Source organism: Pipistrellus hanaki (genome assembly GCF_964339955.1).
Source record: "Pipistrellus hanaki genome assembly, chromosome: 3".
Lineage (NCBI taxonomy): Eukaryota > Metazoa > Chordata > Mammalia > Chiroptera > Vespertilionidae > Pipistrellus > Pipistrellus hanaki.
Window position 1 is genome coordinate 78,936,056 of NC_140505.1, and position 25,196 is coordinate 78,961,251.

A 25,196-nucleotide genomic window follows, 5' to 3' on the forward strand; every position below is an offset into this window, starting at 1 on the left:
TGAGACCCCACTGATACACAATCAGGGCCAGGAAGGGACTGCCTGGCTCCAAGGCATATCTGGCCCATCTGGCCCAGCCCCATCAGGGCCAGGGAGGGACCTTGGGAGGGCTCCAGGGCATGTCTGGCCCATCTCACCCAGTTCCAATTGGCCGGACCCCAGCAGCAAGCTAACCTATTGTTCAGAGCGTCTGCTCCCTGGTGGTCAGTGTGCATCATAGTGACTGGTTAAACAGTTGAGCAAATATTCAGACACTTAGCATATTAGGCTTTTATTATATATTTTATTATTTTCTCTTTGATGAGTTATAAGAGTTTTTCCTATATTCCTGATACACTTTTCAGCTATACATATTATGAATATTTTTTAAATATTATTTATTTATTTATTTGTGTTTTTTTAGAGAGAGAAGAAGGGAGAGGGAGAGAAAGAGAAACATCTATGTGAAAGCTTTGGAAAATCAATTGGCTGCCACCTATATGCCCCCTGCTGAGGATTGAGCTGCAATCTAGCATGTGCCCTGACCTGGAATCAAACTGGCAACCTTTAGGTACACAGTATGATAACCAACCAACTAAGCCACAACTGCTAGGGTCGTATTATGAATATTTTCTCCCAGTCTCTGATTTGCTTTTTTGTTTTTTTATCAATTCTTTCAATGAGCAAAAAGTTTTTGTTTTGAAAAAGTCCAACTTATTAATTTTTTTCTATATAGTTTCTAAATAGATTCTGCTTTTTCTAAGAAATCTTTGCTTATATCCAGTATCATAAATTTTTGTTTTTCATGCCCTTTGCTATTTGAGTATATGTGTTATGTTGATCTTTAATTCAGAGGTAGTTGAATTCTTTTGGTTTCAAGTAACACAAATAAAAGGGGCTTTGTGATAAGCTTGCTGGGCATTTCATGGCTCCTGAAGGCAGACATGCAGGCCGGTCTGAGAAACAGGCACTGGTAAGCCATCAGGAGCCCAGGATGTCCTCTCTGCCCTCGTTTTTGTTTTGTTTTGTTTTGTTTTGTTTTAAATTTATTTATTTTTATTAATTTCTTTATTTAGGAATCACATATTTGTCCTCAGCCCCCCATTCCAATCCCCCACCCCCCAACACACTCATGCCCCCACCCCCTATTGTCCTTGACCACTGGTTAGGCTCATATGTATGCACATAAGTCCTTTGGTTGATCTCTCCCTTTTATCCCCACCCTCCCTTTGAGGTCCAACCGTCTGACCCTTGGCTCCTTATCTCTGGGTCTGTTCCTGTTCATCAGTCTATGTTGTTCACCATTTTCCCTAGATGAGTGAGATCATGTCCTACTGGAAATATACTTATAAGAATAAAAAATGAGACAAGCAATAATCGTTATGCTGAAAGGCATATGAATCAGTCTGTAGTGAGCTTCTTTCTGGGCCACCAGTTCTTTTGAGACCCAATTTCAATGTCAAACAGTTTCTTATGTGTACATGTCAGCGATGATATTTCAGTTCTGGATGGTGGTAATGCAGGTCCAACTCTCTCTGGTTTGGTCCTGGGCAACCTGCAGTGATACACAGCTGCTGACTGCTATTATGGTAAGGTGTCATCAGTGACTTCCATCTCTGAACTGATTCTCTTCTGTCTTCATGGTTGGAGTAGTCCTGTCAATTCCTCTCTGTTGCCAGAATCCACATGATCTCGGAGTTGTTTTCTGAAAACATACAAACATATTCTCAACTAAAAGTTAATAAAGGAATATTTTCTATAAACTTGATTTGTGATCCTTTTTCACTTTTTGCCCAAATGATTTTCCTCTGGCTTGTTTTGACACCATGTGTGTTTTTCATGGGTGTCTTGCTGATAGTGTTACAATTAATTTTCTAAAGTACAAATTTTCTAGATGTAATTTACTTTCAGGATATTTTTCCTTACATGATATTCTTCTACTTTCCCCCTTTTTTTATTTAAATATTAGGAGGCTTTTGAAAATTTTATAATATAGTCTTGATAGCTTTTAAATTTTAATTTTTTGCACTATAATATGACTGCTTTAAGTTCATTTCCTATTGTGAGATTTTATCCTGAGATGAAATACCGATAAAAATTTTAGTTAACACTTTAGGAACAGCTTTTTGTCAAGTGCAATTAGTTTTTCTAGGATATTCGCTATTTCAACTAGCCAATTTAGCCTGAAAACTTGTCTACTATTTTACTGTCAGATTTATTACTCTAAAACAATCTTATTTTACCGTGTAAATATTAGGGGAACGGATTATTTGCCTTCTTGAGTAGGCCCTGAGCATTCCTGGTGGTAGGCTGAATTTAAATATCAAAAACCCACTTCCCCACACCGTTTACAAGACAACTCAAACAACTCTTGTAGTGCGAGGGCAGCTGCTGTCAGCCAAGTGTCTGTCTTTTACCCGGGTCCCCATTTGAGCTGGGCGTGGGAGGTTAAGCAGCCACGGGGGCAGGAGATTCCCTCAGCAGGGGTGAGGATTCAGGCTCCTGCAAAATTCTGGGGGTGAGGATCTGTGCCCCACCTCTGTTGGCCCCAAGTTCTCTCTGATGGCCCCTCTTCGACTGTGCCTGTCTTAGGTTGTTCCTTCCCTGAAGAATCTTATCTGTCACTGGCTAACCAGCCATCCTCTGGGGCCAAGCAGGGTGATGTGAGGTTCAGTTCTGTCTCCTTGGTGCCCTATGCCCCCGTGGCCTCCGCGTTCAGCTCCTGCCTTAGGATTCTCACACCTGCTAGTGGGGCCCCGGCACTGATCACATATCTTGGGGAACCCAGGTTTCTTCTCCAGGGAGGGCCCAGCTCGCCCCACTGGGTGAGAGACAGATTCATTCAACCAGTCATCACGAGGCTTCAACCTCGACATGAACAGAAAGCTCAGGCAGCAGCTGTGGGCTATTGGATTGTGAGAAGAGGGTCGCTCTTGGCCAAAATGTTTTGTTTTTCTTTTTACAGACTGGCTTGCTTTGAGCACGTGGCTCAGAGCTTGTTCTACTTTCCTAGGATAGAAAATCTGATTGGCCCAGTGTGGGGTGAGAGCCCCAACCAGGTTCAGTTAGCCTGGGGGTCAGGGTTATGGGATAGAAAACATGCCTGGGATTGGGACCACTTCTAAGAAAAGCAGGGTGGCTTGTGATCTGCACCCCCCCCCCCAAAAAAAAAATGTTATCATTCCTCTCCTATTGATTGCTTTTTGGTGCCATTTTCTGACTTGTACCTTTCACCATTACTCTGTGCATACTCTGGGTTTTTTCTTTTCCCAATCTGCAGCTGTATTCGTCAGCACTTGTGGAATGTGAGGAGGATGAGCCAAAACAAGGTTATAGAAGTTTTGATGTGGAAGCAGTAAAGAAAGAAATCTTCAGAGGAAGGAGGCTGGTAAGTATAAATTATATTATTACTTACAAGATGAATAGACCCTTGGGGGACCTTCAAAAGAAAGTCTATTTGATTAATAAACCAAGGACAGAGATGCATCTTGCAGAGCTGAAGGAAGTGGGACCTGTATTGGAAACTCAAATTGAACATTTAATAATTTAAAATAAACTCTAAAATACTTCATCAGCAAAGTATATATGCCTTAGAATGGTAGGAGGAATGCCAACTCAAAATGGCTTTAACAAAAAGATGCTTATTTTCTCACTTAGCCAGAGGAGAAATTGGCTTCAAGGTTAGTTATTTCAATGGCTCGGTGATGTCATCAAGGGCCCATCATCCTCTCTGCTCTCCTGTCCACAAAATCAGCTGGTTCCCTTGTGGTCATGGGGTGGCTGCAGGAAGCACCTGAAGCCTCAGGCTTTCTTCTTTAGGGAAAGAGAAGGTTCATCCCCAAGCATGGAATAAGAGCCCTGCGGAGTGTTTATTGGGCCGCACCCCTCTTCCTGCACCAGTTGCTAGAGGTGACTGTAACTAGTCAGGGTTTACGTTGGAGCTGTGGTTAGTACTGGGTCCATTACTTTAGACTTCCTTGTGAAAGGCCCTTCACAGCTTAACAAGCAAGCAGTACAGCAAGTATAAGTACCTAAAGCCCTAGCCACCACCATGAGAGGGTTAATGATCTGAGAAACATTGATTTAGCCCTCGCAAGGTGTCAGCACGTACTTGAGCAGTTTCCGCGCAGCCTGGTGTGTTTGAGGGTCAGCTCAAGGCACTCAGCAAGCAGGCACCTCACAGCAATTGGGGCTCAGGAATCCTTGCAGGTGAAAATGAAGATGAGGAATGGAGAATTCAGAGAGGGAACAGGATGTGCATAAGTGGAAGGCAAGAAGGACATAGCATGTTTATAAAACTGTAAGCAAATGACCTCCGTTCTCTGCATTGACTCCATAGAATTCCTCAGGATGTCCCAGAATGCACAGAACCATTCTGTTGTTGTTAGGAAGTGGGTGGATTCCGGTTTCTCACTATAACAACTAAAGCTGCAGTAAGCATCTTTGTAAATACATCCTTGTGTGTTTGTTTGAGGGTTGCTGTAGAGCATATTCCTAGAAGTGGCATGGCTGAGTGGCAAAGAGAATTCTCTTTAAAATTTTTGAAACCTGCTGACACACTGTCCCCCAAAAGGGTTGTATCACTTTATTCTTCTGTACATAGGGGATGAAAGAGCACTGCTTCCAGCCCTTGACAAAAATGAATATCCAAATTTATTAATTTTTGCCAGTCTGAAAGAAAGTTTTATCTTGCATTTCCCTGGTCACTGGAGACATTGAAGAGTATTTTTCTTTAGACATGTCCTATCCGCTCAGCTCACCCAGCTCCAGCAGATTTTCAGTGGCCTCTTCACAACCAGTGGCCCCGGCTCAGAGCCATGGTCCATCATTGCAGACACTCTCTTCCAAACACCCTGCTCCCCCTCTCCTCGCGGCCCACTTCCTTCCTCTCCTAGCAAAGCCCCAACCTGGGGAAAGGCATCTGCTGTCTGCAGAGGCTGAGCAGCACCCACACTTGAGCAGCTGGGAACAACTGGAGAAAACCCCACAGATGTGCTGACTGGTCTTAGAGTAATAGTCTCAGACCTCAACGGGTTGCCCCACCCACCACATTTACGGTTTCATATCACCTCATCTCTCTTTAAAACCTCTTCCGCCTCATCTTCCTATCCCCAAGTCAATGACTTTTTAAATAGACTTTATTTTTTAGAGCAATTCTAGGGTCACAGAAAGTTTGAGGGGAAGGTACAGAGATTTATTATACAATCCCTACCACCCACACATACACAGCCTCTCCCCACCAACACCCCCACCAGAAAGTACATTTCTTACAAAATAATGAACCTACATCGACAGATTACGAACACTCAAAGTGCATAGTATACATTAGGCTTAATTCTTGGTGCTGTACATTTCTTTGCCTGACTTTTCCTGAGAAAATGGCAACCATTGGATGGAACTCCTATCCAGACCACCACCCACCACCTCGACCCACCTGGACATCCCGCTGGTCAAAGCTAACCGTCCTCTTGGACTTTGCAACCAGTCCCCTTCCCTGCTTAAGGACTAGACCCTTGCATTTACCTCTATCCTCTTTCCGTCACATCCCTTCAGCATATGGAGATGAGGAACTGATCGCATCATCTTAAAAAACAAACCCTCTCTTTTACACAAAACTCTTGTCGGTGGCAGTGCTCCTTCTCTGTCCTTAGTTGACGCTTCAGCAGTATTCCTCACGCAGTTGTCTGTACCTGCCTCTGGAGCACTTTGTTCTTCTGACCTCCTGGATCCTCTCTGCCAGTGCAGCTCTCACCTCGAAGCTGGCTGCTGCGTCCCGGGTGCCTTGGGTTCTTTTCCTCCTCTGCTCAGCCCTTCCAGTTTGGAGTGCCCAGTGCTCCCCCCGGGCTCCTTCCTCAGCAGGGAGGGTCAGCCTTCCTGCATGACCTCATGGCTTCAATGCCACACTTATGCCAGTGGTTCTGTATCTCCATCCCTGAAAACCAGCCTGGCATCTCTGCATGGATATCTAACAACATCTCATGTTAAACTGGCCAAAAATTCATCCTCTGCACCAGGGGTGGGGAACCTTTCATTTGTAACATCATTTGTGGACTATACAAAGTTATCAACTTAAAAATTAGCTGCTAGGAAAAACCAAGATGGCAGCCTAGGAAAGTACCTAAGCCGCCGCCTCACACAACAATTTCAAAGCAACTAAAAGACAGAATGAACGTCATCCAAATCCACAGGAAAGCTGGCAGAGTGGGAAATCTACAACTAGAAAGAAGGAGAGAGGCTCACGGATCAGATTGGGAGCTTCAAAGTGCTGAGGTAGGGAGACACTTGTGCGCAGAAGGGTGGCCTAATGCCTGGCTGGTGAGAGGGGAAAGGAAATCCCCAATTGCACTGAACTCTTTCCAACTGTACTGAACCCCAACCCCAGCCTAAGCCCCATGGACCCAGGCTCATATGGATGGAGTCCAGAGAAAGGCACCTGGAGACTCAGAGACTGGGGGAGCCAAGAGCCGCAGCGGGCAGGGTCTACAGTCATGTGTGAGTGAGTGCGTGCAGAAAGGTCTGACTGTGGAGGTTGCTGCGGCCTCTCCATAGCAGAAGGAGTCAGAAGCTCCAGACTACAGAGACCCAACCCAATTCCAGGTGAGCCCCTGGGGCACCCACGCTCTTGCACAGGGAATCTGGATGGTCAGGCGGAAACTCAGGCCCCCGCACAAGGGCAGGGCTGACGGGAAGCCAAGACTGTCAGCTCAGCACTGAGACTCCTCCCCATCCAAGCTGAGCACAGAGGCTTTTGCAATTTTGCAAGTCTGATCCTATAAGACTGTGTCCAATATAGAAAGTATCCCAGAGTAGATACAGCTGATACATTCAGTGGGCCTGGAGGTCAATTCCTTCCAGTGATACCAACAACAATCAAGTCTTAACTACAACAAGGCTGTTCACGCAGTCCACAAAGGGTAGCACCAAGATTGTCTACCTCAAGTAACTAGAGAGGCTGACCTATTGGGACATAAAGGACACCAAACACACAAAGTGATCCTAACAACTCTGGGAAGCAGGGAAAATGCTGAGACAAGGAAATAGATCTCAAACAAAAGAGATGGAGGAGAATAAAAAAGTGGATATAGAGTTCAAAACCACAGTTATAAGGTTTTTCAAGAATTTCCTAGAAAAGGCCAATAAATTTAATGATATTATACAGAGATCCAATAGCAGACTGGAGGAACACATGAATCAAGTCAAAGATTTGGAATACAAAGAGGCAAAGGACACTCCTCTGGAGAAGCAAGAAGAAAAGAGAATCCAGAAAGTTGAAGATAGTGTAAGGAGCCTCTAGGACAACTTCAAGCGTACCAACATCAGAATTATGGGGATGCCAGAAGAAAAGAGAGAACAAGATACTGAAAACCTATTTAAAAAAATGTCAGGAAACTTCCCCCACCCGGTGAAAGAAATAGATTTACAAGTCCAGGAAGTGCACAGAACCCTGAACAAGAGGAATCCAAAGAGGACCACACCAAGATACATCATAATTAAAATGCCAAGGGCAAAAGACAAAGAGAGAATCTTAGAAGCAGCAAGAGAAAAGCCGTTGGTTACCTATAAGGGAGCACCCATACAACTGTCAGCTGACTTCTCAACAGAAACTATGCAGGTCATGCCGAGACGGGTTTGGCTCAGTGAATAGAGCGTCGGCCTGTAGACTGAAGGGTCCCAGGATCAATTCCGGTCAAGGGCATGTACCTTGGTTGCGGGCATATCCCCAGTTGGGGGTGTGCAAGAGGCAGATGATCGATGATTCTCTCTCATCGATGTTTCTAACTCTCTATCTCTCTCCCTTCCTCTCTGTAAAAACATCAATAAAATATATTTAAAAAACAAAAAACAAAAAAACAAAAGAACCTGGATTTTATCTTAAAAAAAGAAAGAAAGAGAAAAAGAAAGAAAGAAAGAAAGAAAGAAAGAAAGAAAGAAAGAAAGAAAGAACGAACGAACTGTGCAGGCCAGAAGGGAGTGGCAAGAAGTATTCAAAGTGATGAATAGTGAGAACCTACAACCAAGATTACCGTATCCAACAAAGTTATCATTCAGAATTGAAGGGCAGATAAAGAGCTTCACAGATAAGAAAAAGCTAAAGTAGTTCATCACCACCAAACCAGTATTATATATATGAAATGCTGAAAGGTATTCTTAAAAAGAGGAAGAAGAAAAAAAAAATTATGATCAACAAATACATATATATCAACAGTGAATCTAAAAAAATCAAATGAATTAAAAATCTGAGGAACAGAATAAACTGGTGAATATAATAGAATCAGGGGCAAAGAAATGGAGTGGATTGATCATTATCAGGGGGAAAGGGGTGTGGGGGTGCAGGAAGAGAGTGGATTAAAATCATACACCTATGGATGAGGACAATGGGGGGAGGAGGTCCGAGGGGGGGGGGGTCCAGGTGGAAGGGAGCTGGGGGGGGGGGGGAGGAGAAACAATTGTAATAATCTGAGCAATAAAGAATTATTTTTTAAAAATTAGATGCTATATTTGGTCAAACATTTCTCCAGTTGTTCACCACACCTGTCTCTGTCTCTGTCTCTGTCTCTCTCTCCTCTCTCTCCCTCCCTCTTCCCCCTCCCCGGGGCATCAAGCCTACAGACCTGTGTCCTCCACTTCTCTCTTTGTGTCACTGATCACTGTAGTGAAGTCGCTGGTCTGCCTCTTTTGGACGGTTACTGATATTAGTCTTGCTTTCTCTCCTGCCCATCCTTATCCTAGCCCATTCTCCACACAGCAGCCAGCATAGTGTCGTAAAAATATTGCTCAGTTTATGCTCCCCTTGCATGAGGATAAAATCCCAACTCCTTACTCTGGCTTATAAGCCTTATATGGCACAGCCCCTGCTACACCTTAGGTCTTATCCCAGACTCTTCCTTACCCTCCTCTCTGCTCCAACATCACCAGCGCCCCTCCTCTCCCGCCCTCCCCCCTTTGTGCCTCCCTCCCCCATCCCCCCGCCCCTGCAGCTCTGCCCCATCCTTCCAGAAAGCTTGCCAACCGGGAAACGCATTCTTGCTGACAGAACATAAGGCCTTCTGCTTAGAATGTCCTTCCCCCTGGTTGAGTTGTTTGCATGCTAAGAACTCTTACTATTCACATCTAAGCTTATATATCACCTCCTTAGAGGCCTTTCCTTATCACACAATCTGTAAAACAGGCCTTGTTATAAACAGGGAGAAATCTGGGCCTAAGAGAGAGGAAGTGACTGGCTGGAGACCACACAGCTCTTAGTTGCACAACCAGGAGCTAGCTGCTCCAGCCATAGACTCAGTGTCTGTAACAGGACCCAGTGCTTAGAGCTGGACAATTTTGCTTTTTGAGGTTAGTTTTTTTTTAAACAAAACTTTTCTGCTGTTACTATATATATTTATTGATTTCAGAGAGGAAGGGAGAGGGAGAGAGAGAGAGAAACATTCATGATGGGAGATGATCATTGATCAGCTGTTTCCTGCACACACACCCAGGATGGTGCCCTTGATTAGAATCGAACCCGGGACCTTCAGTCCGCAGGCCAGTGTTCTATCCACTGAGCCAAACCAGCCAGAGGGGTTTTCTGCTTTTAATCAGATCATTATAAAACAGTCGGTGCCAAGTGTTCTAGTTAGCTAACCAGCCAAATGTAAGTAATATTGTACATCAAGACATTAGTGTTGCTGACTTAAAAATAATATTTAATAGCATGTTTAATTTTAAATTTTAAGAAAGATTATGAAAACAGGTGCTCACTCAGTAATATCTATTCTTCTGTAGAAATGCACATTTTGTGATGAAAAAGGAGCCACCGTGGGATGTGATAAAAAATCCTGTTCCAAGAATTACCACTTTTTCTGTGCCAAGAATGACCACGCAGTTCTACACAATGCATCTGGAGGAATTTATAAGTATGTGATAAAACAGTTTTAGAGCCACATTTGGGGGACTGGAATGAAATAAGGAATGGTTTAAGATTCTCACCCGAGGAGATGTTTGTTTATTTTTATTTTTTAGAGAGAGGGGTAAGGGGGAGGAATGGAGAGAGAGAAAGAAACATTGATGTGAGACACTTGGGATCGAATTTGCAATCTAGGTATGTGTCCTGATTGGGTAATCAAACCTTCAACCTTTCAGTGTCCAGGACAACACTCGAACCAACTGAGCCACACTGGCTAGGGCGCAAAGAGATTTTTAAAACGAATTTTATGCTAATTATTTCCAAGTAAGAACTTAGTTTGGGGTCCCTTGTTGGGAGTCTGACTTCACAACACCTTCTCCATATTTCATGAGAAGAAAATACGTAGGGTTTTGGTTTTGGCTGTAGTCTTCCTACATCCCTTCCTCTCTGGTGGAGAGCATTGGCTGTCACAGTGGCGTGAGTGACCTAGTGATCTACATCATGGGTAGCCATGGGACTGGGAGCCAGTTCACATTTGCTTTTTCCTACACACAGGAAAGGAAATACCTTTTCCCACCATGGTCACCACTGTCATACCTATAAATAACTTCTAAAAATGATAAACTGTGCAGCAAATGCAGTAATCAGTCTTTCAGTTCTTGAAGAAACTTACCTTGTTTGTATTGCTTTTGACTTTTAAATCTTGCTTTATGTTGTCAATAATTCTTTAAATGTTAATTTTAACCCAATAAGGCATATTTCTTTTTCCCCCCCTAATCCTCACCAATGGACATGCTCATCAATTTTAGAGAGAAAATGAAAGAGAGAGAGAGAGAGAGAGCAAAATATAAATGTAAGAGAGAAACATCGATTGGCTGCCTCTTGTACATGTCCCAACCTGGGACCGAATCCGAAACCCAGGTATGTGAACTCACTGGGAATCGAACCCATGGCTTTTGGTGTGTGAGACAATGCTCCAGTCAACTAAGCCACACTGGCCAGGGCCCAATAAGGCATAGTTCAAGTTCAATCGAATTATATTTTTTTTATCCAGGGAGAAACTTGAGCTTCTTTTTGATGAAAAGTTTCACTTCAGTTAAATAATTATACAATTTAGTAAAAACGAAAGGGTAAGCCAACTGTTAAATAAATTGATTCAGGCTACTTAAGTTGTTTTCATATCTTGGCTATATTATATAATAAAGAGGTAATATGAAAATTGACCATCACTCTGACACGCAAGATGGCTGCCCCCCATGTGGTCAAATATGGCTGCCCCCATGTGGACACAAGATGGCTGGTAGGGGAGGGCACTTGTGGGTGATCAGGCCAGCAGAGGAGGGCAATTGGGAGGTACGAGGCCTGCAAGGGAGGGCAGTAGGAGGCGATCAGGCCAGCAAGGGTGGGGCAGTGGGGGCAACCAGGCCAGCGGGGGAGGACAATTGGGGAGGGGGAACCCAGTCTTATAGGGGAGGGCAGTTGGGATGACCAGGCCAGCAGAGGAGGGCAGTTAGGGGCAACCAAGCCTGCAGGGAAGGATAGTTAGGGGCTATCAGGCTGGCAGGGAAGGGCAGTTAGGGGCAATCGGGCCAGCAGGGGAGCAGTTAGGTGTTGATCAGACTGGCATGGGAGTGGTTACGGGCAATCAGGCAGGCAGGCAGGCGAGCGAGCAGTTGGGAGCCAGCAGTCCTGGATTGTGAGAGGGATGTCTGACTGCCCGTTTACATCCCTCAAGGAGTCCCAGATTGGAGAGGGTGCAGGCTGGGCTGAGGAACACCCCACCCCCTCCCTCGTGCATGAAGTTTGTGCACCGGGCCTCTAGTTGTAAATAAAGTTGTAATGAACATAGGGGTGCATATAGTTTTAATTAGTGTTTTTGTTTTCTTCAGATAAATACCCAGAAATGGATTGTATGTAGTTCTATTTTTAATTTTTTGAGGAATTTCCATGCTGTTTTCCATAATGGCTGCATCAATTTACATTTCCACCAGTAGTGCACAAGGTTTTCCACATCCTGACCAACACTTCTTATTTCTAGTCTTTTTGACAGTAGCCATCCTAACAGGTGTGAGGTGATATCTCATTGTGATTTTGATTTGCATTTTCCTGATGATTAATGATGTTAAGTGAAATTGAATGATGGTTGGGGGCATGAGGGTTCATCATATCTCCTCCACATTTATATATGTTTGAAAATTTTCATATTAAAAAATATTTTTAACTACCTGGCAAATGAAAGTGCTCACCAGAATCCTAAGGGTGAGGAGATTAATTTTGACTGGGAGAAGAGGTGGCTGGGAAAACTAAATGGAGGAGAGGGGAACTGGTCTGAGACAGGAAGAATTCATTCATTCCCAGAGGCATCGTAGGGGTCAGCACCATAAGGGAAGGAAGGAGATGTAGGCAGAGGATGAGGAGGAAGAGAGGATGGGAAGAAAATGCGGCTTGAGCAGATCGTTAAAATTCATCATTTCTGCCGATACCGGTTTGGCTTGGGGACTGAAGGGTCCCGGGTTCGATTCCAGTCAAGGGCATGTACCTTGGTTGCGGGCATATCCCCAGTAGGGGGTGTGCAAGAGACAGCTGATCGATGACTCTCTCTCATCTCGTTTCTGGCTCTCTATCTCTCTCCCTTCCTCTCTGTACAAAATCAATAAAATATATAAAATAAAATTAAATTAAAATTAAAAAACAGGAATGGCGAGCCTGCTGCTTGCCTATCCTAAAATTCATTTAAAAATCATCATTTCTTCTTCATAGCTTTGCTACCTTCTTCTAGGGCAGTGTTTCCCAACCTTCTCTCATGATGAGAATCACCTGGTGGAGTTGTCAAAACACAGATTCCTGAATCCCAACTAAGAAGTGCTAAACTAGAATTTTTGGGAACATATAGGTAAAATTGCATACCTAACTTAGTGCTCTGTATATAAAATCTGTCTTAGAGCACTAAGTTAGGTATACAATTTTACCTATATGTTCCCAAAAATTCTAGTTTAGCACTTCTTAGTTGGGATTCAGGAATCTGTGTTTTGACAACTCCACCAGGTGATTCTCATCATGAGAGAAGGTTGGGAAACACTGTTCTAGGGCACTGATCAATTCTAGATTCATGCAGTTCAAATATAAAATTTAGTGGAGATGCCTATAGAGTTTGAAAACCGTGCTTCCCAAATTAATACATGCAGTTTTGTGCTATTTATTGTTGAAAATCAGAACTTTGTACATAGATAAAATTTTGTGCATCTTAGATATTGAGTCCTTAGGTGTCTTTATTCAGTAAAAACCTACTGATTGCTCTATAAAACTAGTATTGTTCAGATTATCTAGTAGCGCTAAACCCTCAGCTAGCATACTGATCTTTCTGAGGCCCAAGAGCATGGCGAACATCTGGCAGAGGCTCCATCTGTACTTGATGTGGTCAGTAACTTACACAAGTTTGAACAAATTCTTTTTTTTGCTTAACTTTAAAATTTTTTCAATTATAGTTGATGTTCAATATATTAGTTACAGGTATATAGCATAGTGATTAGACATTTATATAATTTATGAAGTGATTCCTTCAGAAAGTTTTTCACCCACCTGGCACCTTTATAGTTATTACAATATTATTGACTATTGACTATTTCCCAATGCTGTACTTCATGTCCCAGTGACTGTTTTGTACCTACTGTTTTCTACTTCTTAATCACTTCACCTTCTTCTCCAGCCCCCAGCTCCACTCTCATCTGGCAACCATCAGTTTGTTCTCAGTATCCATGAGTCTTTTTCTATTTTGTTTGTTCATTTATTTTGTTCTTTAGAGTCCACATATAAGTGAAATCTGTATTTGTCTTTCTCGTCTGACTTATTTCACTTAGCATAATACCCTCTGGGTTCATCCATATTGTTGCAAATGGTAAGATTTCATTATCTTTATGGCTGAGTACTTTTTCATTATGTATGTACCACAACTTCTTTATCCATTGCCTTTTAAAAATTGATCTTTATTGTTGAAAGTATCATAGATGTCCCCATTTCCCCCCCTTTGACCCCTTTTAGCACACATCCGCCCCCTGCCCCAGGCTTCATCACACTATTGTCAATGTCCATGGGTTATGCATATATGCATGTAAGTTCTTTGGTTAATCTCTTCCCACCACCCCTCCAACCCCATCTTCCCTCTGAGGTTGGACAGTCTGTTCTATGTTTCTGTCTCTGGATCTATTTTGTTCTTCAGTTTATTTTGTTCATTAGATTCAACATATGAGTAAGACCATGTGATACTTGTCTTTCTCTTAATTGGCTTATTTCACTTAGCATAATATTCTCCATATCCTCCATGCTGACTCAAAGGGTAAGAGATCCTTCTGTTTTTACTGCTGCATAGTATTCCATGGTGTAAATGTACCAGAACTTTTTTATTTTATTTTATTATTGGGGGGGGGGGGGGCCTTTATTTATTTTTTAAATAAATCTTTCTTGTTCATATTATTATAAATGTTCCTCATTTTTTCTCCCTCCATTGCTCCCCTCCACCAGGTTCCCCCCCCACCCTCTGACCTTTCCCCACCTCCCATTGTCCTCATCCATAGGTGCCCAGTTTATGTTCAGGCTCTTTCCGCACCCCCCACTCCTTTTTTCCCTGAGAATCGTCAGTCCACTCCCCTTCCATACCTCTGATTCTATTATATTCAACAGTTAATATTGTTCATCAGATTTTTTAATTCTCTTGGCTTTTAGTTTCACTTGTTGATAGTTATGTATTTGTTGATCATAATTTTTATCTATATCTTCTTCCTCTTCCTAAAGAACCCCTTTCAGCAATTCATATAATTCTGGTTTGGCGGTGATGAACTCCTTTAGCTTTTTTTTATTTGTGAAGCTCTTTATCTGGCCTTCGATTCTGAGTGATAGCTTTGCTGGGTAGAGTATTTTTGGCTGTAGGTTCTTGCTATTCATCAGCTTGAATATTTCTTGCCATTCCCGTCTGGCCTGCATGGTTTCTGTTGAGAAATCAGCTGACAATCGTATGGGTGCTCCTTAATAGGCAACTACCTGCTTTGCTCTTGCTGCTTTTAATATTCTCTCTTTATCTTTTGCTCTTGGAATTTTAATTATGATGTGTCTTGGTGTGGTCTTCTTTGAATTCCTTTTGTTTGGGGTTCTACGGGCTTCCTGGACTTGTAAGTCTATTTCTTTCCCTAGGTGGGGGAAGTTTTCTGTCACTATTTCTTCCAGTATTCTTTTGGTATCTTGATCTTTCTCTTCTTCTGGGACCCCCATAATTCTGATGTTGGTTCGTTTGAAATTGTCCCAGAGGTTTCTTACATTACCTTCAACTTTATGGATTCTCTTATCTTCTTGCTTCTCTGGAGGAGTGTCCTCTGGCTCTTTGTGTTCCAAATCTTTGACTTGATTCTTGCGATCTTCCATTCTGTTTTTAGGACTCTATATAATATTTTTTATTTCAGACAATGTATTCTTTATTTCTAGTTGATCCCTTTTCATATCATCATAGATCTCATTTATTTTATCGGCCTTTTCTAGGAAATTCTTGAAAAACCTTATAAGCGTGGTTTTGAACTCTATATCCAGTCGCTTTTTGTCCTCCATTTCTTTTGTTTGTGATCTGTTTCCTTGTCTCGGCATTTTCACAGCTTCCCTGAGTTGGTAGGGTGGCTTTGTGTGCTACGGTGTCCTATATGGTTCAGTGAGTCAGCCTCCCAGTTACCTGAGGTGGACAGTCTTGGTGTAGCCCTTTGTGGGCTGTGTGTGCAGTCTTGTTGTTAAGCCTTGCTTGTTGTTGGTATCACTGGGAAGTGTTGATCTCCAAGCCAATTGGCTATGAGGATCAGAAGTGTCTCAGCTAGGAGGGTTTCTGTATTCCACTTGGATGGGGCGGGGTCTCAGGGTGGCACAGCCAAGCTTTGGTGAATCTCACAAGATTGGTTGCAGGCGCGCACACCTCTTTGGTATAGGCGCAGACAAGCTTTGGATTCCTGTCTGTCCCTCCCTAGGAGAGTCCTATTCGTAGCAAATGAGAAAGCTAGCCAATGGAAGGGCTTCTGTGCTCAGCTTGGATGGGGCAGAGTCTCGGGTGGTGCAGACAAGCTTTATTCAGCCCCTCCCTACGAGGGTCTGGTTTCTGAGTCCCACAGTAATGGCCGCTGGCTTCACACACCTCCGAGAGATCTCTGCCCACTGCCTGACAGTCTGGCCTCTCCCTATCTGGGGCCGTCTATCAGAGCAACAGGGTGGTTCTGTTTTCCTCCCGAATAAGAAAGCTAGCTGCTGCGCATTAGCTGTCCGCCCTCTCCGCACGCAGGGAGTAAGCCAGCAGCGAATTCGGCCCACCCTCTCTGCGCTCCACAAGCAAGCCGGCAGCGAATTCGGGCACCGCCTTTTCGCACGCACAGTTCTCTGCACCTTCACAGTTCCTGAGGTTCAGCGCGCCTTCTCTCTCCTTCCCAGATGGTAGAGCCTCCTCTTAGCCAGCCATCTGGTGCTTCAGGGTGATGCTTCCCCTGTTTTCCAGTTCTAAATTCAAATTTGTTGTGGTAGGCTGCATTCGGGTGTCTACCCTATGCCGCCATCTTGGTTTCTCTCCCCCACAACTTTTTTATCCCCTCATCTATTGAGCTGTTTCCAGATCTTAGCTATTGTGAATTGCACTGCTATTAACATAATAATGCATACATTCTTTCTGATTGGTTTTGGTTTCTTAGGATATATTCCTGGAAGTGGAACCACTGTATCAAATGGGAGGTCCATATTAAGTTTTTTGAGGAAACTATCCATTGTCTTTTGATGGAGTATTTAATCTGTTTATTTAAAGTAATTATTGCAAGGCATATAGGTATTGCCATTTTATTATTGTTTTCTGATTAGTTTTGTAATTCTTCTCTGTTCCTTTCTTATTCTCTTACTCTCTTGTATGTCGATGACTTTCAGTAGTGTTGTGTTTGATTCCTTTCTCTTTATTTCTTGTATATCTTGTGTAGGCTTTTGGTTACTGATTACAATGAGCAGCTTGGAACGAAGGAAGGCCCTGGCTGGTAGCCAGAAGGCCCAGACCGTCCCTAATTGCCAGCCAGGCCTAGGGACCCTACCCATGCACAAATTTCATGCACCAGGCCTCTAGTTTTATTTTATTTATCTTTATTATTGAAAGTGTCATAGATATCCCCTTTTAACCTTTGGTATTTTAATTATGCATCTTGGTGTGGGCCTCGTTGGGTTCATCTTTTTTTGGACTCTCTGCACTTTCTAGACTTGGATGTCTATTTTCTTTGCCAGGTTAGAGAAGTTTTCAGTTATTATTTCTTCAAATAAGTTCTCAATCCATTATTCTCTATCTTATCTTTCTGGTACTGCTGTGATGTGAATATCATTACATTTTATGTTGTCCCAGAAGTCTCTTACACTATTTTCTTTTTTTTTTAATTATTTTTTCTTTTTGGTGTTCTGCTACTTTGTCTTCATATCACTGATTTAATCCTTTACTTAATCTAATCTGATTTCATCTAATACAGTTTTCATTTCAGTTCTTGTATACTTTTTCTGACTGGTTCTTTATATTTTCTACCTCCTTTTTTTTTTAAGCTTCTTATCTCTTTGTTGAACATCTCTCTGATACCATCTACTCTTCCCCTGAGTTCATTGAGCATTCTTATAACCATTATTTTGAATTCTGCATCTGGCAGATTGCTTGCCTCCATTTTGTTTAATTCTTTTCCTGGAATTTTGTTCTGTTCTTTCATTTGGGATATGTTTCTTTGTTTTCTCATTTTGGGTGCCTCCTTGTGTTTGTTTCTGTGTAGTAGGTAGAGCTGCTATGTCTCCCAGTCTGGGCAGAGTGGCCTTATTTGGAGCCAATGGCATAGTCTCCCTGTTCGCTTGAACTGGGTGCTCCGGTGGTGTCCCTTGTGTGGGTTGTATGTGCCCTTCCATTGAGTTGAACCTTGACTGCTGTTGGCACATCCGTGGGTAGGATTGATCCTCAGGCTGGCAAATTGTGAGGACTGGCTGTGACTACAGCAAAGCTGTTGTGCAGGGGCTGACCTACATAGGGTTTAGTTTAGCAGGGCTCTGATGCCGGCTGAGACCACTATTGGGTGTGTCATTTGTGGCACTAATTGGTGGTGGTCTGGTATGGTCTGAAGCCAGCCCCCAGGTGTGTTGGTTCCAGGGCCTCTTAGGAGAGGCTCCTGTGCAGGCTAAGGTCAGCTGCTGTTAGGCCTGAGGCCACCTGGTAGGAGCTGCAAACTGATCTGTGTCTGGTAGCTGCCTGGGCTGGAGTGAAGAGTGGTTATGCTGTGAAGTGAGGCTGGCTTCTACTAGCTCCAGGCTTGGGACTGAGCAAGAGGAGCATGGAAAGCTGAGGCCAGCTGGTGTTCATTTGGGGTTTGTGGATCTTTCAGAAATTTTAGGAAGTTACACAGAGCTTGTGTGGATTCGCCTCTGAAAGGTGTTTGGGTGGTGTGGGAATTGGGTGGGGCGGGGTCTCGGGGGATCACCAGGCCAAGGTGAACTCAGTTAGCCAAGTTGACTCAGATTTTGTGTCCACCAGCGCCTGCAGGTTGTATGTGGGGAGGAGTCAATAGCAGAACAATGGTGCCTGATGGCACTTGTGTCCTGAGAGAGCCACCTCTCCAGGTCTTGCTTGAAGCCAGACTAGTTCCCCCACATAGGTCCTGGCACTTTTCAAGCTTCTTTCCCTTCTCTGGAACGTATGGTGTTTGTGAGTCTGCACTCAGGTCTTTTAGGAGGTTGTCTGGGTCTTACAACAGCCCTCCCCCTCCCAGACGGGGTCCCTGCTGATGCCACAGCCAGGCTGCGGCACTGGTTTCTGGGCGAGGAGTCTGGTGTGCGGCCAAGGCCCCTCACTCCTCAGTGGGGGCCTCCACAGCCAAGATACCCCTCCCAGCTCTTAGTAGCCACACACATCTCTGCCTCTCCCACCAGCCTTGACATGGCTTTTACTTTAATCCTTATAGTTTTGTTCAGCTAAGACTTCAGGTGATTCTCAGGCGTGGTGGTTCTATAATGTAGTTGTAAATTTGATGTGGTCTTGAGAGGAGGCCAGCACAGCATCTACCCATACTGCCATCTTGACCCGAAGTCTCAAACAGCATTTTTCTTAACAGATATTTAGGGCAATACCATTATAAAGATAGTTTAATTCCTTTTTAAATCATAAGAAAATAGGCATAACATTTTAAAAGTGTAAGTAAAAATATTTAACAATTCTTTCAAATTGCTTATTTTCAGAGTGTTTTGCAAAGAACATGCTCCATCAAGAGAAACTCAATCTGGTAAGTCTCTAAAATTCAGTATTGTGGGTTTAAAGAAAAGTGATAATTTAGGTAAGACATGAAGTAACCTGATTTACTAGCCTCACTGAATTAAAAATTTCTGAATTAAAAATTTTACATATAAAATTGTTTTCTTTGTACAGTAATATAACGTACTTTGTTTTTTGTGAACTAGGTCTACTCTCTGCACAGCCTTTGTCTCCCATCTTCCATCCTCACTGCATTCAGAAGACTGTATCACAAGGTAAAAAGCTCTGCCTGTTTGTGACTGCTTCTCTTCCAAAAGAATATCAGAATTTTTGTAGATAAAATTGATAAAGTGCTGCAAGGCCCCCAAATGAAATTGTCCTAAGAATGCATGGTTAGCATTTCAGTTCTAATTAATGGTTAGCAGTTTTCTAAAATTGGACCCTGGCTGAATGGGAGGATGAGAGGGACATTCATTCACGAATGGTGCCCGTGTGCCGCTGGGAAAAGCAGTGTCTGTCTAGCACTGAATCTGGAATGCTCCCTGTGGACTGCAGTCAGGACCTGCTTGGAAAAAGCTCAATTCTGTGTCATGCCAACTTCATTTTATCCAAACAATATTGTTGCCCTCATTTTTGAGTCATCACTGAAGCAGAATTTCTGGCTGGAACACGCAGGTTCCCCTGGCAGGGTGTCCCGGTTTGCTTTCCCGCTGGAGCTGAATGAATCCAGGACAGAAAGTGGTATAGCAAAGGTGGAAATTTGTTAAAAACAACAACAACAACAAAAAAAAAACAAACAAGTACAGACTCCCACATGGGGAGGGGGGGGTCCCACTGAGTTCCTTTCCCTCTGGCTTATGAAGGCTGCAGAGCCTGGTGCCTCGATGGCCCCTCTGATTGGCCACTATTCCCTTGGACTGGTTACTGTAGTGACTCCTGTGCTCCCTCCCTCTCCCTTTCCTTATTGTTTTCCTATTTCCTTTGGGCTTTCTTCTACTTCTGGATGAGGAGCTTCCTGCCCTGTATTTTGTAAATATAGGCCTTCTGCTGTCCCCAGCTCCCTCATTCTATGGAAATGGACCTTGCAGCTTTTCAGCTTCCCTAGTCCATGGAAATATACCTTCTGCTGCTCTGCAGCCCAGTGCTTCCTCCAAGGTCCCCTCAATTTCCTAAAACCTGTTTTGTTCACCCCTAAAAATTCCTGTTTTGATACCTTTTAAAAAAAATAATGGATTGATGTTTTGGGCAAGAATAATAAGAAATCCTAAATTTACATATTTTAAAACATGTGTTGCTAGTAGGAACTTGGTACGCCTCATATGTAGTAAGCATGGGCCACAGGTTAGGGCCTAATGAGGGTGGGCTCGCGACGTAGTTCACTGCATAGGAGCAGCTGGATTTGCATAAAATAAGCTGTTCAGAACAAAATGCCATTTCAATCCAATATCCTTTAATTTTTTTATTTTTTTTTTGTTGAAAACATTACTCTTTTAACTTATTAAGAATTACTATGAAAAACCCTGTCATCAATTACTGTTTATTCAGGAAAGGTAACAATAATGTATTAGTTTTAAAAAGCAGATTATAACTCTGACAGTGAATCTTCTCCCCAGATTTTTTTTTTAGTTCTTCCCAAAATTGTCTGTTGTATACTTACCTACTACTGTACTTTGCCTTTTCACTTAATATCCTTGAGATCCTTCCATGTCAGCACAAGTGGATCTGCCTCACTTTTAAAAGGCTGCATAGTGTTTCGTTGTGTATATTATTCAGTCACATAACTGAACCACAACTGAACCAGTCTCTGTGTGATGGGCATCCAGGTTACTTCCAGTTTTTCTGCCACAGTTAATACGGTAGTTAGCGTTTTTCTCCATTCAGCTTTGTGCATTTATGTATGTACTATGCTATTATTAGGAAAACTTCCTTTAAGTAGATTGCTGGATCAAAGAGTATAAAAAATGAAACTAACTATTGGCTAATTATCTTCCAAAGAGGCTGCACCGGCAGTACATAATTACCCAAATCCTTACAAACATTAGATACTGAGCACTTCATCTTGGTCACTCTGTTTTACTTTGCATCTCTGAGTGAAATTGAGTGTATTCCCCTATATTTTGATCAATTATATTTATTTTACTGTCACCCAGTCTGTTTTCCTACTCAATGCACTCTCTCCCCAGAAGGCCAATTTGCCCATTTTTCTACTCCAGTGTCTTTTTTTTGTATTGACTTAGGAGATCTTTTTATATTTTTAAATTGGCCTTTTATCATAGGTGTTGCAAACATTTAGTCTAAGTTTGCCATATCTTTTGACTTTGTAATCACTTTGGCATGTAAGAGTTTTACATTTTATGTAATCAAGCATCAGTCTTTTCCTTTGTGGATTCTGATTTCTACATGATTTATATTTTCAGCTCATTTTTCAGGAGTACAAAGGAAACGAAAGAAGAAAGATCACTCGACAAGCATTAATCTACAGGTACTTTGAATTAATTTTATTATAGCTTTAAGTTTCTTCTTACAAAGTTCTCATTTTAACCATTCTGGATTTCAGGTGAAAAGATAGAACCTTAATTAAATGAATATTAAAGAGAAGTTAGATTGTATTGAGTATAAGCACATAATTCAGGGTGTGACAGCCCCATAGCTCCTGTAACACATCCCTGGTTTGGTGTACAGGAAACAGGAGCCAGAAACCCAGATACACTGAAAGGGAGGTTTATTCCGCAGTAACGAGCGAGATTCTTTCCGGAGGAAGAGAAAACAGGATTAGAGTAGGAGGAAGAGGAGAAGGGACCCAACCAGGCTGCTTCTGCAGAGAAACTGAGAGTCAGGGAGAAACAGAGAGCAGTGTGTGCGTGTGTGCGTGCGTGCGTGCGTGCGTGCGTGCGTGTGTGTGTGTGTGTGTGTGTGTGTTGGGGTGTGTGTGTGTGTGGAGAATCCTTTTAAGGGAAGGGAACAGGAAAGGATGGGCCCCTGTGCATTGGACACGCACTGATTGGTGGTTCAGTGTCTTGGGGATGTCTCTGCGGCAGCTGCCAGTAATGTCATAACTCCGCCCACCAGCTGAGGGGAGGGAGGACCTCACTCCTGGTACCAAATTAGTAAGAAGAATCCGAATCCATATAGTGCTTATGACCTTAAAATGATTAGAGGTAAAGTCAAGCATCCTTACCTAACCAAGTATTTCCCAGCTGCATACTCCATACTTGACTTAATTTATAACTTAAAATTTTGTGGATTGCTGCTCTGTATAAAGCATATGAAAATGTTTTGGGGATTTCATACTGTTTTTTATGCACCAGGTCATATCAGAAACCTTCACCTTTCTCCTGTTTATATAAGAGGTACTCATCACAACTTTTGATGTTTTGTCATAAAATGCAAAAAGACATTTGATATTTATATCAACAGATGAATATGGGGCATGATTTTCACCATAAGCATATCATTGAATTATACAAAAAAGATTGGTTTCATTTTATACAACATTCGGCTGTTATAGAGAACTGCAATAAATCAAGCAATGCTCAGAGATTTTGGAGTCACACTTTATTCACTGCGGTGGGCTTAGAGAAAATGAATTCAAAAGCAAGGCTACAAGCAGAACTTCCCTTTTTATTAAAGAGCCAATACTATGTTCACTTAGTGGTTAGCTCGCTACTGGCCTTGAAAACAATACAGTTCTATCTAATTAAAAAATACACCTGGCATGGTATTGAGAGTATGGGCCTACAAGGTCAGACAACTACGTTTATCTTCCTCATTATTCAAGCAGGCTAGAACAGGCTGGAAAACAAAGGGGTTTTTTTTTGTTTGTTTGTTTTAAGAATAAGAGGCCTTCTAAAAAATAGCAGTGAACTCATAACAGTTTTACAAAATGGGGGTTAGCCTTCTCACTGAAACGTAATTTTTGGACTGGAACCCAGATTTTTTGTCCGCTGGAGTCAAAGAATGAATCCACGGAGAGAAGATGGTATAGCAAAAGTGGAGAGTTACTGAAGAACAAGTACAGCCTCCCACGTGGGGAGGGAGAAAGGGTCCCACTGAGCTCCTTTTCCTCTGGCTTATAAAGGCTGCAGAGCCTGGTGCCCTGATATCCCTCTGATTGGTCACTATTCCCTTAGCCTGGTTACTATAGTAACTCCTGGGCTCACAGGTTGAACCTTTGGGACAGGTGAGGTTCTCTTCCCTTCCTTATTGGTTTCCTGTTTCCTTTGGGATTTCTTCTTCTCCCTCTGGATGAAGGGCTTCCTTCTCTTTATTTTGTAAATATAGACCTTTCGCTGTTTCCAGCTCCCTCATTCTATGGAAATTTACCTTCTGCTGCTCTGCAGTCCAGTGCTTCCTCCATGGTCCCCTTAATTTCCAAAATTTCCTAAACCTGTCCTATTTAACCCCAAAATTTCTGTTTCAATTCAATGCCGACAGTAAAATCAATATAAAGTAAATTTGATTTTTCTGTCCTTCTAGGTACCTAAGCTATTAACAGAAAACAAGTCCGAAAAACAGATGGAAGAGGAGGATGGCAAACACACAGGTTTGCTATACGTTTTTCTGTAACAAAGATGACCTACAGTACTTACAAAAAGATGAGTCATGTGTTTCAAAGTTGGTATTCCACTTGATTCTTCTAGATCTGTAATAACTAATTTATAATAAAATACTTTGTCTTAACGATCTTTTTGCTCATAATCCCAGCAGATCAAAGTAACAGGCGGGGACAGTCCATCACTCCCGAGTACTGAGAGGATATTCTCTCTGATGAGGAGGCTGGGCAGTGTGAGCCTGGACTGCAGTGATGTGCCCCTCACACTGACTGCCCGCTCCCCGGGAGCCGGACTGTAGCTCTGTTCTGAAGCAGACAGATGTTCCATAACAACAGTCGCTGAGACAGACAAATAACAGAGGCTGTCATCGCAAAGAAGTTGAAACTAAATTTTAGAACATTGTCTTGATTCATATAATTATTCTAAACAAAGTTTTTCACATTTTCATGACATTTCATTGTTTCAGCTAGTAAAATGAGGTCTGATAAAATTACAATTAGTAGAAAACCTAAAGGTACTGTATGTGTTATCTGAACTAATTATGCTCATCTACCACTAGGGCAAGGTCTTAAGAAGACTATAAAGTGATTTATAACAGTTTCCCTAACACTGTTTCCTTCTAAAATGTTTTTCTTATTCTTAGATGCAATTATGAAAGTTGCTTTTCTCAAGAAATGTAAGGAAGCTGGACTTATTAATGATTTATTTGAAGAAATATTACAAAGACTTAATTTGATTCAGGAAAGACTCGTGGAAGAGAATATTTCAGAATCAGGTACTAAAATAGCAAAATTCCTATATAGAGACTTCTTACAGACATACATATAAAACAAAATGAAACCAAAAACCTGTACACATTTTCTAACTGAAATGTTATTTTCCTTTATCTCATTCTTTAATAAAATCCATTGTTCCAGATCTCCTGTCTTTTACAAATCTACAGGATGTGGGTAATTCACAAATTCATTAATTTTGTAAAAAATATCCTGATGCCATGGTTTTTCAAGTACTTGCTGAGAATGACCAGCAAAAGATGGCACTTCAGAACCCAACTCAGTCACACATCCACCCCCACAGATGAGCACACTTGTTGCTAAGATCTGAGAATGGCATTATGTTAGTTTTGATTTGGCTCAAATTCTGTTCCTTAGTAAACCACGTGTCTTTTTTGGTATGTTCAAGTTTAAAGTATAGAAGTAATTTTACTGTTCTTAGTTTAAATGTGACTTTTTATTAGGAACTCTTTGGAAAGCTTTGTGCAGGTATTTAGCCTTCTTATCATCTCTCCTATGAGTGTAAAAACTTAATTATACACTGAGTCGCCAGATTATTATGATCTCTGAACTCATAATAATCTGGCCACTCAGTGTATATACTATATAATAAAAGGCTAATATGCAAATTGCCCCCTTGACCAGGAGTTCGGCCAGCAGGCAGGCCAGCCAACCACCCATGTCACGTCCCCCTGGCCAGGCTGGCTGGACTCCACCCATGCACGAATTTATGCACTGGGCCTCTA

The 25,196-nt window shown here is 42.4% G+C and overlaps 2 protein-coding genes across 9 annotated transcripts in view; one reads left to right on the forward strand and one right to left on the reverse strand.

The window, feature by feature from the left end:
- Positions 1-25,196, forward strand: part of SETDB2 (SET domain bifurcated histone lysine methyltransferase 2) — a 93,244-nt gene that overhangs the window by 63,695 nt on the left and 4,353 nt on the right. For all 8 annotated transcript variants that reach the window (XM_084879328.1, XM_084879332.1, XM_084879333.1 and 5 more), the window contains 7 exons: positions 3,260-3,367; positions 9,742-9,872; positions 19,112-19,155; positions 19,331-19,399; positions 21,542-21,606; positions 23,601-23,667; positions 24,321-24,452. In XM_084879328.1, the coding sequence (XP_084735454.1) occupies positions 3,260-3,367; positions 9,742-9,872; positions 19,112-19,155; positions 19,331-19,399; positions 21,542-21,606; positions 23,601-23,667; positions 24,321-24,452 (616 nt within the window). The remainder of the gene's footprint in view (positions 1-3,259; positions 3,368-9,741; positions 9,873-19,111; positions 19,156-19,330; positions 19,400-21,541; positions 21,607-23,600; positions 23,668-24,320; positions 24,453-25,196) is intronic.
- Positions 406-25,196, reverse strand: part of RCBTB1 (RCC1 and BTB domain containing protein 1) — a 108,294-nt gene continuing 83,503 nt past the window's right edge. The window contains exon 12 of the mRNA XM_084879400.1: positions 406-1,684. Coding sequence (XP_084735526.1) covers positions 1,580-1,684 — 105 coding nt within the window. The 3' untranslated portion in view covers positions 406-1,579. The remainder of the gene's footprint in view (positions 1,685-25,196) is intronic.